The sequence below is a fragment of the Diceros bicornis genome, chromosome 26 (genome assembly GCF_020826845.1).
Source record: "Diceros bicornis minor isolate mBicDic1 chromosome 26, mDicBic1.mat.cur, whole genome shotgun sequence".
Classification (NCBI taxonomy): Eukaryota; Metazoa; Chordata; class Mammalia; order Perissodactyla; family Rhinocerotidae; genus Diceros; species Diceros bicornis.
Window position 1 is genome coordinate 33,329,012 of NC_080765.1, and position 14,484 is coordinate 33,343,495.

At 39.9% G+C, this 14,484-nt stretch overlaps 1 protein-coding gene across 4 annotated transcripts in view; it reads left to right on the forward strand.

Annotated features, from left to right (window-relative positions):
* The first annotated feature begins 276 nt into the window (after positions 1-276).
* The window catches only part of SMG1 (SMG1 nonsense mediated mRNA decay associated PI3K related kinase), a 108,506-nt gene continuing 94,298 nt past the window's right edge, over positions 277-14,484 (forward strand). For 3 of the 4 annotated variants that reach the window (XM_058569959.1, XM_058569961.1, XM_058569960.1), the window contains exon 1: positions 277-651. In XM_058569959.1, coding sequence (XP_058425942.1) covers positions 566-651 — 86 coding nt within the window. In that variant the 5' untranslated portion in view covers positions 277-565. The remainder of the gene's footprint in view (positions 652-14,484) is intronic. The other variant, XM_058569962.1, reaches the window with a different exon arrangement.

Consider the following 14,484-nt stretch of genomic DNA (forward strand, 5'->3'; position numbering starts at 1 on the left):
GCGGGGCCCGGACCTCGGCGCGGTCCGCGGAGAGGGGGAGAGCCCGGGGCGCGGGAGGGCCGTCCGACCGCCCCGCCCGGCAGGCCCCGCCCCTCTGCCCGGCCCCGCCCCGCCCGGTCGGCCCCGCCCCTCTGCCCGGCCCGGCGGGCGCCGGCGCCGCCCCTCGCTCCCAGCATGCCGTGCGGCAGCGGCGGCGCGGCGGGCGGAGCCGGGAGGCGGGGAAGCCGTGGCTGTGTGAGCGTGAGCGGCGGCCGCCACCGCCTCCTCCTCGCCGTCCTCGTCCTGGGCCCCGGCGTCGCGGGCCGCGCACGGCCCTGGGAGAGACGTCGCCGCCCCTTCCTCCGCCTCCCCCGCGCCGCGCCGCTCCCGCCTCCTCGTCCTGCGCTGCGGGCTCAGGCGGAACCCGGAACGGCCGTCCGCCTCCCCCGCCCTCCGCCGCCCCCTCCTCCTCCTCGGCTTCCTCCTCAGCCCCGGGCCGGAGCGGAGTGTCGGCGGCGGCCGGCTCGGGCGGCGACTCGCGCTTCTTCGGGCGGCGGCGCTTGGCCATGTCGTGTCGGGGAAGGTAATGAGCCGCAGAGCCCCGGGGTCTCGGCTGAGCAGCGGCGGCGGCGGCACCAAGTACCCGCGGAGCTGGAATGACTGGCAACCCAGGTGGGTGAGCGGCGCCCGGCCCGCCGCCCCGACCCCGCGCCCCGCGGCGGGCGCGCCGAGGCCTAGGGCCGCCGAGCCGGGAGGCGCGGCCTAGGCCCTCCACCCCCCGGGCCCCGGGCGCGGCTTCCTGGGTCCCCTCCCGCCCCGGCTGGGGGAGGAAGGCCGCTGGGAGGCGAGGCCTAGATGCCTCCCCTCTGCCTGCACTTCAGCCCCGGGGGTGGCGCCGAGCCCCAGGGCGCCCGCGGGGCACTGGCCGGGGAGTTGAGTCAGGGAGGGGGAAGCGGGGGCCCGGGGAGGGGGGACTTTCTAGTTACCACCTTCCCCCCAAGTTGGGGTTAGAAGGTTGGGGCATCCTGAGAGTCCAGGACCCTGTCTGTTACCCATTCACTTCCTGGGTCCCTCACCCTCTCGGTCCCCACGTGAGAGACCGCCTTAACTGAGATCCCTTCTGTGACCCCCACGTGAACGACCTCCTTTACTGTGATCCCTTCCGTGACCCCCACGTGAACGACCTCCTTTACTGTGAGCCCTCTGTGACCCCCACGTGTTAATACTTAAAAACACGAAAAAAAACCTCCAGGGTTTTACCCTGACTTTAGGCAGGGCAGTTGCGGGGCAGGGGATGAGATAGTGGCTGTGTTGATGAGGCCGACACTCTGGTCCTGGGAAATGAAGTCTTCCCCAAGTGCAGGGGCGGTTACCTCGGTGGACAGCAATTCATACCTGGACACTTGAGCGGGCCGCTCAGAGGAGCAGAGAATTTCCTCTTGTATGGAGGAGGATTTGCTCTCAGACCGTTTTGGGGCCTAGTTGGCATTGAATGTATTAGGAGCATCGACTTTTTTTTTTTTTCTAATTAATTAATTTTCGTGTCTTGCTGATTAATCATGGGGCAGTTGTGCCTAATTTAGGACTGGTTTATTCTTATCTCTCTTACTGAATAAGTACTTGTAATATTCAGGGACTATTTGGAATTTAGCTTGGTGCTTAGAACTCCTTAAATGTGTATAATAGTTTAGAGTTAGTTGATTCATGGAGCTCTCATACTTGGAAGCACAGTTGCATTTCGGTTGTCCAGGAGCTGGCTACATAGATGGAAGACACACACGTTCTTGGGATGACTTTTGCTTCCTGATAGTTGCATGTAATTCTTGATAGTTGCAAGCAGTGTTTGGAAATAAGTAATTTGATAAGATGTTAGAACATAACATTTTAAGACTTGATAGAAAAAGCAAAATAATCTTTTGGCTAGGGGGTGGTACACATCTTATTCTGTTTAATATGCCTTCCCAAATCCTATGTCTGTTGAGAACTGATGTATATACCTAGGTGACTTGAAAAGTTAGTGCCTGAATCTAGAATTGAGATGTTTAAGTAGTTTTTAAAAAATTGTTTGAAAAGCATAGTTTTACTTGTCCTTTACCAGTTAGGGTTTGTGGATGCTTTAAATAAAATCATTTGACTAGTTTAAGTATTTTTATCTGTAATTGACATGCTTAGTTGTGTTGTACTTTCATTGAGATGTGTGAAATTTGATTTTTTTGCATCTAACGGGTTGATGATAAACGAGCCTGAATTTGACATTTGAGAGCTCTTCTTTGACCATGGATTTACCATTACTTTTCAGTATTGTGGTCAGCATATGTATAAGAATTTAGTGTATCTTTAGAGGACTTAAGTGCCCTTCTCAGATATCCTAGAGCTTTCCGGAAACAATAAATTGTAACTTGTAGTTCGAAATAAATGGAGTAGTGGACTTGCAGCCACGCGCTGGGGGCCCCTGACTTCGTTTGACAGGTATGAAACAGAATGGCTTATATAGTTAAGAAATATGTACATGGATTATTAATATTATCCATGTTGTTTTCTTCTTTGAAGTGCTTTATTTCTTGACTGTGTGGGGTGTGTTGGGGGGGGATGTAAGCTTTCTTTGAAGCTGTAACAAAGTCTCAAAACTTACTGCCTAGCTGGATGAAGACTGTTCTGTGAGATGACTTGGTTACATGGAGTAACGTTAGGGTGTTGGAAATAACTTGAGTTTTTTGTAGAGGAGGGAACAGAGTGGTATGGACAATACCACGTAGCATAACTTGATTTATTTGCACAGTCACCATAGTTGTTTTGTTAAATAGCCAATAAAAAAGTGAGATGTTTGCCAAGTCGTAAGTTGTCCTAAGTTAAATTTGAGGTTGTTATTCTGTCCCCTCTTCACTTCAGAAAGGTGACAGACTCCAGTTAACTGACAGAATGGAGTTTGATCTTCCCCCTTGTTTAAATGGGGGTTTATTTTTCCTAAACATCTTCAGATGCAGACAGATTCCTTATGGTTCATCAGAATCATTTTGGTTTTTAAAAAAATTCTTTGCCTATCTGTACCGTTCCTTTTCTGATTTTTTTTGGTTCTGTTTTCCTAGATTTAGGCTTTTGAAAAACTGGGATTGAGAAAAGCAATTCTTGTTGGTTTCTTTTAGTGTTAGTCAGTCTGGAAACCCACTGTTGAGTCAATCATGGCCGCATGTGATAGTTCACACATAGTGACGGGAGGTGTTCCAGGTTGCTGAATAGGCTCCTGTCATCTGGCAACAGAGCAAGCCCACCTTTGCTAGAAGCATACCTTTAGCAGAAAACATTTGTATAGCACTGGTTTACAGTCTTCATTTTCATTCACTATACCCTCAATTATCATTTAAGAATGATTACGGCAAATGAGTGGTTTTATCCTTGTCGTTAGCCAAAGCCTGTCCTTTTCTTGACTTTATTTTGAGACATAATCTTCTAGTTGTATCAATCAAGATAGAAATCAGAATGCTTTGTTTTAAAATTAAATGTATGATTAGTTATTGTACATTTTAATATTCCAAAATGACATGATTAATTTGACGTTGGAGTCAAATATAGATTATTTCAACAAATGAGGAAGCGTTCAAGTCAACAGAAAACAAATAGATTTTACTTCTACACTTGGGAGCCTGAGGACTTTGTTTAACAGATATATATTGGGTGTCTTACTGTGCCCAAACTTAATGATCTTTCTACCATTCTAAAAGGATGAAGCTATATATTAAAAATAGCTTCCATTTTTGGTGAAATGTAGATAGATTAAAGTTCTCAATATGATAAATAGTTTAATTCAAAAATTCAGGAAATATTGATGCTTTAGGGAGAATATCTTTATTCTCCGTTGTCACAGACTAAAAGATAGGGGAAGAGTGCTGTGAAGATAGAAAAGCCAGAAACTAGTATGTCTGACATTGTGAGAAGCTGGGTTTTTGAAGTCAGAGTTGTCTATTCAGCATTTCATGAGTCTGTATTGTCAGATGTCCATAGATACGTAAGATAGTAAAACACAGAAAAGATAAAATTAAGTGAAGTTATGTATTTTATAACTATAAATGGAGCTTTAATTAAATAGAATTTAATGATTACCAGTTCTGTACCACAGATTCCAAGTATACTAAGGAGGTTTTTCAGATAATTGTGTATGAGTGTTTAATTTGGGGGGAAAGTTTTATTCTTTCCGTTATAAAATAAAACATATTCCTTATGAAACACTTGGTAGTTGTATCTTTAAATTGAACTCTTTTCCCACTTCCGTTTTGGTTCCTTTTTAAATTGGGAGTATAACTAAAGGGTGTTTTTTTTTTTTTTTTTTTTTTGTGAGGAAGATCAGCCCTCAGCTAACATCCGTGCTAATCCTCCTCTTTTTGCTGAGAAAGACCGGCCCTGAGCTAACATCTATTGCCAGTCCTCCTCCTTTTTTTCCCCAAAGCCCCAGTGCATAGTTGTATGTCGTAGTTGCACATCCTTTTAGTTGCTGTATGTGGGATGTGGCCTCAGCATGGCCGGACAAGCAGTGCATCGGTGCGCGCCCGGGATCCGAACCCGGGCCACCAGTAGCGGAGCGCGAGCACTTAACCGCTAAGCCACGGGGCCGGCCCTAAAGGATTTTTTAATAACAGGAGAGTATGAAATATTCTAATTTAGGAAATAATGTTGCTTTAGGGATTTTTCAGGCTAATAGAGCCACTGATTTAAAGGAGGTTATAGGTTAGTATGGGAGATAACAAGGGGCTTTGTAAAAGGTAAAGCATTAACATGGATATTAATTGTGATGTAATTCTTGGTATAATTATTTTTATATGTGATGAACAGAGTTTAAAACCTGGAGAGTCAGAAGAGGGAAAACTATACAGTCGAGTAGGGGGCAGTGGGCCATGAAATTGATCTGCACTTTTTTGATAGGAAATATGGGGAAACTCTATCTCAAAAAAAAAATAAAAACAAAAACAGAAGAAAGTAGGGAGATGGCAAAATGCAAGTTATCCTTGGTAAGAAATGCCCATTAGTTAGAAGGCTGAGGTACTCATGAGGAGTGATAGACGTAAGAGATGAAGCTCAAGAGCTGGATTGTAGGCCTCGAATCATAGCTTAAGTATATTTGGAATGACTTTAGGGAACCATTGAAGTTTTACCAGCAGGGAAGTGGCAGTAGTTTAGGAAGATTAAAATTAGTTGGGGTGTATGTGTGTGTAACCACGGTAGGAGGCAGTTGGAACAGTCTAGATGAGAGACTGCTGAGGACCTGAATATTCTGTTTATAATTCGTGATTTAAATTCAGACAAAATATTCAGCCCAATATTTGGGAATTTCCATAAGCAAAAGCCCGTCACTTGTTATCTGGTGTTGATTGAGGATGATCACTAAAATGATTCTTTTTATCTGCTCACGCTTCCGTTCAGGTTAGGACACTCACGGATATGGAATGGTCATATACATGAAATGGCCTGTGGTCTACGATGTCCTTTGGGAACACTGAGTTCTCACAACATTTTAATGTAAGAGTTCCTGCTTTCACTGCCTGGTGTATGGTAGGCACTTGCTTACTTGCCTTTCTGTCCCTATCCTAATCGCCTAAAATAAATGAGACTCCTTTCACTGGACTTCCCTTTATGGATTCACACAAGCTGTCATTTGTTTGGTGTCTCTTCATACTATTATTGTTTTGGTTACTTGTCTTTGGCTATCTTAAAGTTGTCTCAGAACACATTTTATGTTGGGGACTGTGAAATAAAACATACCCCTCTTGTACAGAGGCCGAATAGTAAAGATTTGCAGACATTTTGTGGTTTAATTCTTATGTGAAATACTCCAGCTTATTACATTTTAATTTTTTTTAAATGTAGAGTGTAACCTATTAAATTCCTACAGAGTTTTTTGATGTAGAGATATTTGTTTTTATAATGTTACTTCCGCTGCATCTTGTGTTGGTTGATTTGAGTGTACTTTCCTCTTAGTTGGATTCTTTTTTTTGAACTTCATTGTGTTACTTTTTTGAGATAAAATTTACATATGTATAGGTCTTAAGTTCAGTGAGTTTTCACAAATATATACACCTGTGTAACCATGACCCCAATCAAGGTGCAGATACACAACGACTTTTCAGTTGGATCACACACCCACCCCCCCATCATGCCCCCAAAAAACCTGACAGAGTGTACAGATAGATCTTGCCTTAAAATTTTTTGTAGAAAGGAAATCTTTGAATGGTATCTTATGATTTATTACTAACTGAATGGTTTCTGAGAATTGATAACCTCATTATCTTCAACGTATTTCTATTATTAATCGTCTTTTGCTATAAACATACTTAGTTGGGATATCTGAAGCTCCCTGTGAAAACAGTTTCAGATGGTGGAGGTTTCAGATGTGGATCTACTGTTAACCTCTTCAGGCATTTGTGTCCGGGAACTCAGAGGAGCTCCTCTGCTTGGCTGAGTTTATTCCTCTGAGCTACAGGTTCATGGACTTTTCTTCACACTCTCCATACCCACTGTGCTCTGCTGTTTTTCATGCTCTCCTCAATCTAAACCTTGGGCTGCCCTTAAGACCCCTGCCCTGCTACCGCTGCTCTGTGTGGTCTCTTTCCTTTCTGAACCTTGCAGCCTGTCTACAGTGAAAGCTAACTGTGCTCATCACTTCACTGATTGGTTTCTTTTGTTCTTGCAAGTAGTTTAAGTCCTTGAGGGCTGAGCCAGAGCCAAATACTCCGCTGCTTCTCTGTCTTACTTTCCCTAAGGCACTCCCCAAGCTCATTTCTGCCTTAGGGCCTTTGCATGTGCTATTCTCGCTTTGTCCCTATGGCATAGATTGCTCTTAGAGTATTGGGCTTGGGTGCTCTCAGATTGTCTCAGCCTAAATGTCACCCCCTCAGTGAGAAGAAATAGTCTTCTCTAACACTTCACAGTGGGTTTTCTTCACAGCACTTACCAGTACCTGAAATTTTCATGTGTCTTCCCCAATAAAACGTAACCTTCATATGTGCTTTCATCTTGTATATAATCTTTTTACCTTTGTATATCCCTTCCTCCCTACTAGTGCATGGGTAAACAGTATACACTGTATTTTGTGTATTTCTATTCCTTCCTCGAGTATGTGAAAATGGAATTCTGCAAATTTGTTTCTGTTTAGAGTTAACTCCAGAGTTTACAACACTGTTGCCATAGGAGGCATTTTTAGGGGAACTGTTCCTTGTACAGCAGCCTGGTTAGCCTGAGGCAACAGCTTAAATCAGCTGATTGGACAAGTTCGAAGGGACAATGTTCTAGTGGACTAAGGTGGCCAGATCTTTTACAGAAGAAAGAATAGGGTCATTTAAGCTTCATAGGTTTTTTTTTTTTTTTTATAATTTTATTTATTTATTTTTTTTCCCTCAAAGCCCCAGTACATAGTTGTATGGTCATAGCTGCACATCCTTCTAGCTGCTGCACGTGGGACACGGCCTCAGCACGGCCGGAGAAGCAGTGCGTCGGTGCGCGCCCGGGATAGAACCTGGGCCGCCAGCAGCGGAGCGCACGCACCCAACCGCTAAGCCACGGGGCCGGCCCGTGCTTCATAGGTTTTATCCAACTTGAAAAAATACCTTACTCACGTATTTAAAGTTCTTTTACACATTGACATCTTATCCCATATGTATTGTTTGTATCTGTACATTATTTAAGCAATCTAATCACTAAAAAGTGAAGCACTGGGTTGAGCCTTCTGGCATTCCAGTAGAATACCCGAGGAAACAAACTTCCTGCCTGTTGTATGCCTGCTGATTGGGGAATGACTGAAACCTGAATTTTCCAGAATCAGCAGATTTCTAAACATAGTGAATTACTTCTTTCATATTCATCTTCTTATCCTTTCAAAAAAGGCGATTGTATACCTGTTAGAAATTATTCCTCTGAAGGTTAATGTTGCTATTCATATTATTTATAGTATATCTGAGAACTTGCGTATCATTTAAAAACCTTTTACAGACTTTTGGTATCTATCATTTAAAAAACCTCTTTTAGAGGAGTTTCTGGTATCAGAATATAGATTGTTTTTTGGTATGGAACTTCCTTCCTATATTATGCTATTTCTTTGTTTTTAAGGAGAGGTACTCCTTTTCCTTTACCATTTTTATCATCATAAAGAGAACCTCAGCATTGCTCTTATAGGTCCATAAGAAAATTATTAATATTTCTGCAGTGGCCTAAGGTAATTTTATACTTATATATATATCTGCAGATTTTAAAAAAAAAGGTTAAACTTACTATTCACTAGATCTTTATATTTGGGTGGCATCTAATATATTAATACCTTTTCTGTTGATTAGGGAAAAGTCTCCACTAATAAATATGTCTTAGATTTTATAGTTACATATATTTTTCTTCCATATTTGACCACATTGGCAACAGTTTCTTTTATTTTTTACTGAAGCTCTTTGAATTTAAATTTTTCCCTCTTATTTAAATTTATTAATTGAAAACTTGTCTTTACTCTCTCCTCTTTAGCATTTTAATCTGATTTTAAAAGATGTGCATTTGAAATTTTAACTTTGATCTTGGAATATTTAGTTCTTTGAAGCAATCCATGACTCTTGCTATTCAACCTCTTGAGGGTCTCCCTGGTCTATATGCCTCATAATATGAACCCTGGAATTTCTTGTGTGAAATGTAACACTTTATTTCCAGACTATTTGTTTTGATTCTGACACTGGAAATTCAGATTAATTGCCCTAACGACAGATTTTATGTTGGCTTCCTGAGATTTGCTAGAATTTAGACCGAAAAACCTATTAACTTGAGGAAAGATGTCAAACTTTCTGTCCTCTTTATAGAATGGAACTCTTTCCTGATTGGATGGTTAAACAGATCCAGAGATGATCCACCAGTATCACATAGTATGGTGCAGTTGAATTAATACATATTTAATTGAAAATAAAACACGTCTTGGATTTTCTTTCCTACAAAGATTGATTGTTTTTCTTTCTTTTTTTTTTTTTTTTGTGAGGAAGATCAGCCCTGAGCTAACATCCATGCTAATCCTCCTCTTTTTTTGCTGAGGAAGACCAGCTCTGAGCTAACATCTATTGCCAGTCCTCCTCCTTTTTTTCCCCCCAAAGCCCCAGTAGATAGTTGTACGTCATAGCTGCACATCCTTCTAGTTGCTGTATGTGGGACGCGGCCTCAGTGTGGCCAGACAAGCGGTGTGTCAGTGCGCGCCCGGGATCCGAACCCCGGGCCGCCAGTAGGGGAGCGCGAGCACTTAACCGCTAAGCCACGGGACTGGCCCGGATTGATCGTTTTTCTTGCCTGTCCTTATATTCTTTGGATAAATGTGAAGAAAAATGAAAATATAGCAGGTTTCCCAGCAGCAGGACTATGAAACTTGAGATTTAGTGTTTATTCATTAGTCACGTTTAAAGGAATCTACCTTACGACATAGGTTGTATTGTTTTTGAAAGACTTGAGTTAGAATTTTAAGAGCACTTAATTGTCATTACATATTTGAAATATTGATAGCATTTTAATATGTATCTTGATCAATATGTATCTTGTTCCTTTTTTGAAAATATTGAAATTAAAAATGAACTTATACTTAATAAAAGTTGTGTCTGTGGGAGTAATCAGCTAACTGACTGTAAAACAAAGTTTTGTAAAAGAAGCCTTTTATTTCGCCTATCTTATATGGTTACTATACTGTTAGTAGTCCCTGTTGTTTTTATTGGAACCTTATTGAGGAAAACAAAATTATGTCAATAATGCTGTTCTCTTTGATCTTTTAGTCCATTTAAAATCTACTTGCTCTCTTAGTATAATTGCACTGGAGAAGTTAGAAATAGAACCAGGGTGTTTTAGATTCCTCTCTAAGGTGTATTTATTTTTAAGAATGTGTGCATTTTTAGTATTGATCCTTCACAAATATTTATTGTAGAGAGGCTGGTGTCATGAAAATAGCAATGGACTGAGAGTGGGAAGACCAAGGTCTTGTGTAATTGCGCCACCAGCTGTCCCTCTGAGGAGGTCATTCTTGCCTTCCCTAAGATCTAGGGTTATGAGGGTTAAAGAAAAAGTTTGGAAAGTTACTTTCAAAACTGTTAAAGTGCTACACAGATGCTGTTTATGTTGCTATGTCTGAATCAAATTTGGAATTTTAAGAACCTGCCCCTTTTATCTCTTCCTCAAAAAGTTTTAGAATTGACTACACATGCACATGCTCACGCTAGTTAAATTTCATTTTTCTCTTCTAGTACTCTAAGTACTAGAGTGTGTGTGTGTGGTAACTTCTAAAAATTTCATAAAGAGTATTTACATCAAGTCTTTTAGAGGATATATGAATGGAAGCTCATATAATTGTAAAATTTCTAAGTATGGCATATGACATTTGTGATATTGCTTGTATGCATAGTTTAAAAAAATATTGATGAAGGTGCAAATAATTGCTCTCCAGTATAGTAGTGGTTCTCTTTCTGCATTTTCTGGAGTGGTTTCATTAGGCTAATAAGCTTGTTTCAAGTTGGCTAATGAGGAATTTGTAGATCTGCATCATTATTTGTTCTCCGTATCTTATTATTCACACTTTAAGAACTAGCTACTAGTTGAAATTGTGAACCAGTAAAAATAATTTAATCTTTGTGACTATTTGCATATATTGAAGGGCAGGTGCAAATGGAATTAAATAGAAAAAGGGTAAGTTAAAAGGTAGCTGTACCTTGCTTAACTGTTGTTATATAGTTGGAATTTAAGAACTGATTCTTATAAGAACACCAGTTGAATGCTGCATTGCTTCCCCCCCCCAGTCTAGTATGTGTATGTTTCCCCATTTTAAAGGGAGCGGGGAGGATGGATCTTGGAATCATGGAAACGATACACTCTACCGGTGTAATGGTTTGAAGTACTTAAAAAAGAACCACACGTATCTTCTACAGAAAGATAGGAATTAATGAAATTTTATATCATTATAAGAATGTATACACAGTATTAAGCTATCATGAGATTTTGGTACTATTTTAAATTATGGTGCTATAAATTTACTCAAAATGAGTAAATACTGTCTCCTAAGGAACTTCATATCTAGAAACATTGATTTTTCTCTTGTAAAAGGAAATTATAAAAGGTTCTCATTTTAAACCATTTAAATCAATCTGACTAAAATGTGTTTAATATAAAATGTAACAAAAGAAAAAGATAGGGACCTTGTGGGTTTAAAGTATCTTAAGTGATGATTTTGAACTGTTTCATAGCTTTCTTAAACTTAAGGCTAAATACTTTAAATACCTTAGTATATTTTTGGCTACTGCTGAGCACAGTGGGAGCATTGTTTCCTGGTTCTTGAGTGCTGCTTACTAATATGTTTCAGTAACTACCAAAAACTGTCTTCGTTTAATGAATTTTCCTAAACTTAGAAGAATAGTATTCTGAGAAGTATCCCCCTTTCTCAACTATTTAATTTAGGAGACCATATCTTTTGAGATTTATCTATGAGGCCTTTTTATTTATTTATGTTTAAGTAGTAGGAAATGACTGTTTCAAGATGACCCCTAAAAAAGATCCCAGTGCTTAAGTAGGAGGGTTTACCATACATATTTTATCTCTTGATTACAGGTAGTATATTTCTCTATCAATTTGGTGTTTAACAGTATATTTCCTACCTCAGGATACTTAAGGAGATAGGTCCTAGAGGAGTTCTTGGGGATGTTGAAAGGAATCAGTCCTTGCTGTCTTAGTATAATTACGTTGGTAAAGTTAGAAATAGAGCCAGGGTGTTTTAGATTCATCTCTAAGGTGTATTTATTTTTTAAGAGGGTTGGGGCGGGGGTCATGTATATAATTTGAGAATGCCCTAAAGATATTTCTAGTAGTGTCTTCCTGTTTGTTGAGAATCGCTGGTGTGGAATATGAAATTCAGTATCTTTTTCCATATTTCCCGTCACGTTTGAGGTATGTTACATGTTAAGGGATGCGTGGTAGAATATTGCTCTTTTGATGCCCCAAAACCTTGACTGTGCCCAGGATTTGTAGGGTGTACCTTACCATTGTGGCAGTAGTGCCTGACTTGGTAATCGTCTTCTTTAAAAGTACCTATGTCTGAAGTGCATGATTTTTGTTTTTTCTTAGCGTGTTACAAGTGATTTTTGGCAACCACATCATTTTTCTTGACCAGTTTCACCTGTAAAAAAAATAATGGTAATGATGTTATCTGTTACACAGTACGTTTACTTTTAAAGGAAGCCACAGTGCTTTTTAGGAATATTTTTAAAGAGAAGATTTACAGTATGTAATTTTTAGAGAATCTCACAAGCACGTCAGTCCCTTGAGGATATACTTTAGTCTATTAGCTAGAGGAACTTTATCAGAATAACTCTACCATCATTATTTGCCTATTTTCAGGACTTTTTAAAGGTGGTTGCACACATTTCTTACATTAATAAAACACTTCTTTTTCCTTGATTATAGAGTCCCAGTCTGGTTTCAAGACTTCCTTTTAGGATTCCTGTAGTGTTTACCTCTTTAGTGATGCCTAATCTCCTCTGTCCTACGTTTGGCTTTTAACTGGAGAGCCTGAGGGCGGGGGTGGGGGTGGGACACGTGTCTTTGTAGACTTGCAGTTTTTTTGTCCTTCCTCAGCTAGGGAGGTCATGGAGTAAGAGATTTCCTTTCAATCTTGGCAATTTCCCAGGCTGAATGGGATGTTTCTAAAGTACTTCCAGGACTTGCTGACAAAAGGGTAAGATAAGCAATGCAAATGTGAGCTGAAGCAGGGTTTCTTTTTAAGGCTGTAAGCTAGCTTGGGTTACAAATAAAGGCAGGAGAAAGTGAGCCAAATTAACGTGGTGCCTTAGATTCAGGAGCCTTTAGGTGAACGGTTATTTAGCATAAAATTATTTTTGTTGAATACTGAACACTGAATTCACATCTGTATTGGAGATTGAAAGCATGCAGGATTTTATAACTGCCGATATTCTTAATACGTAGTAAGAGATGAATTTTTGCCAGATGAGGTACAGAACCTCAGAATACTTAAGTGCTTAGAATAAATTAGCAGTGAATTTCATGTCTCTGTCTCAGCCATTGATTTTTCTCATTTTACCAGCCTTAGTGCTTTGACTCTTAAAATTTTTGTGTTGTCTCAGTGGTTAGTTAATAAGAATTTAGCCACAATTTTGAAAGCTATCAAAATGGGTAGGCAATAAAATATTAAGAACTTATAGTGCATTTCTTTTTTAAAAAATGGGGTGCTATAAGGACTTATCTCAGGTATTTCTCAGGCATTGATGATAAAGAGTAAAATTTCTATCTTTCTAGAAATTTAGACCTTTTTACTATTAATATAGATAACAATTGTCTTTTCCTGGTATAAGTGCAGTGTTTTGTTTCTTTCTGTACCTTGGCTAGGTTAATCCTTTCCAAGCTCTTATGTTCCAGCTCTTCTTATGCTTGATAAATTAATTCAGACACTAACACTTTGCTTTCATTGGAAAGCTTTAAGCCAGTGCTACATTTTTGCTTTTCCATTTAGAATAGCAAAATATGGTAGGCAATATAAGACAAGAAATACTGAATTATTGAAAAGAAACCAACAGTTTTTTACTTATCTTTTATACCTTTACTGTAAAGAAATGTGTTTCCTTTTAAGTCAGGTTTATTGAGGTGTAATTTACAAGCTGTATAGTTTTTTGAGTTTTGACAAATGCATATAGTATTGTAACCATGACCACCACAATCAAGCTATGGAATAGGTCCATCATCCCCCGAAATTTTCTTGTTCCCCTTTGTAGTTGGCTTTTACTCCTAGCCCTTGGTAACCACTGGTCTATAATTTTGTCTTTTCAAGAATGTCATAAATAAGGTTTTTTTTAAATTGTGGTAAAATGCACATAAAATTTACCATTTTACAATTCACTGGTTTTAAGTACATTCACGGAGTTGTACAACCATTACCGCTGTCTAGTTCTAGAACTTTTCATCACCCCAAATGAAAACCCTGTGCCCATTAAGCGGTCACTCCCCATTCTTCCCTCCTCCCAGCCCCTGGCAACCACAAATCTTCTTTCTCTGTGGATTTGCCTATTCTGGATGTTTCATATAAAAGGAATCATACAGTATGTAGCTTTTTTGAGTCTGACCTCTCACTTAGCATAACCTTTTTAAAGTTCATCCATATTGTAGCAGGTATCAGTACTTCATTGCTTGTTATGGCTGAATGATATTTCATTGTATAGTTAGACCACATTTTGTTTATCGATTCATCCTTTGATGGACATTTAGGTTTCTGCCTTTTGGCTATTGTGAATACTGTTGTGGTGAATGTTCCTGTACAGGTTTTTGTTTGAACACCTGTTTTCACTTCTTTGGGGCATATACCTAATGGTGGATTTGCTAGGTCATATAGTAGTTCTAAGTTTAACTTTTTGAGGAACTGTCAAACTGTTTTCTAAAGTGGTTGTACCATTTTACATTTCCACCAGTAATGTATGAGGATTCCGATTTCTCCATATCGTCACAACACTAATTATTTTCTGT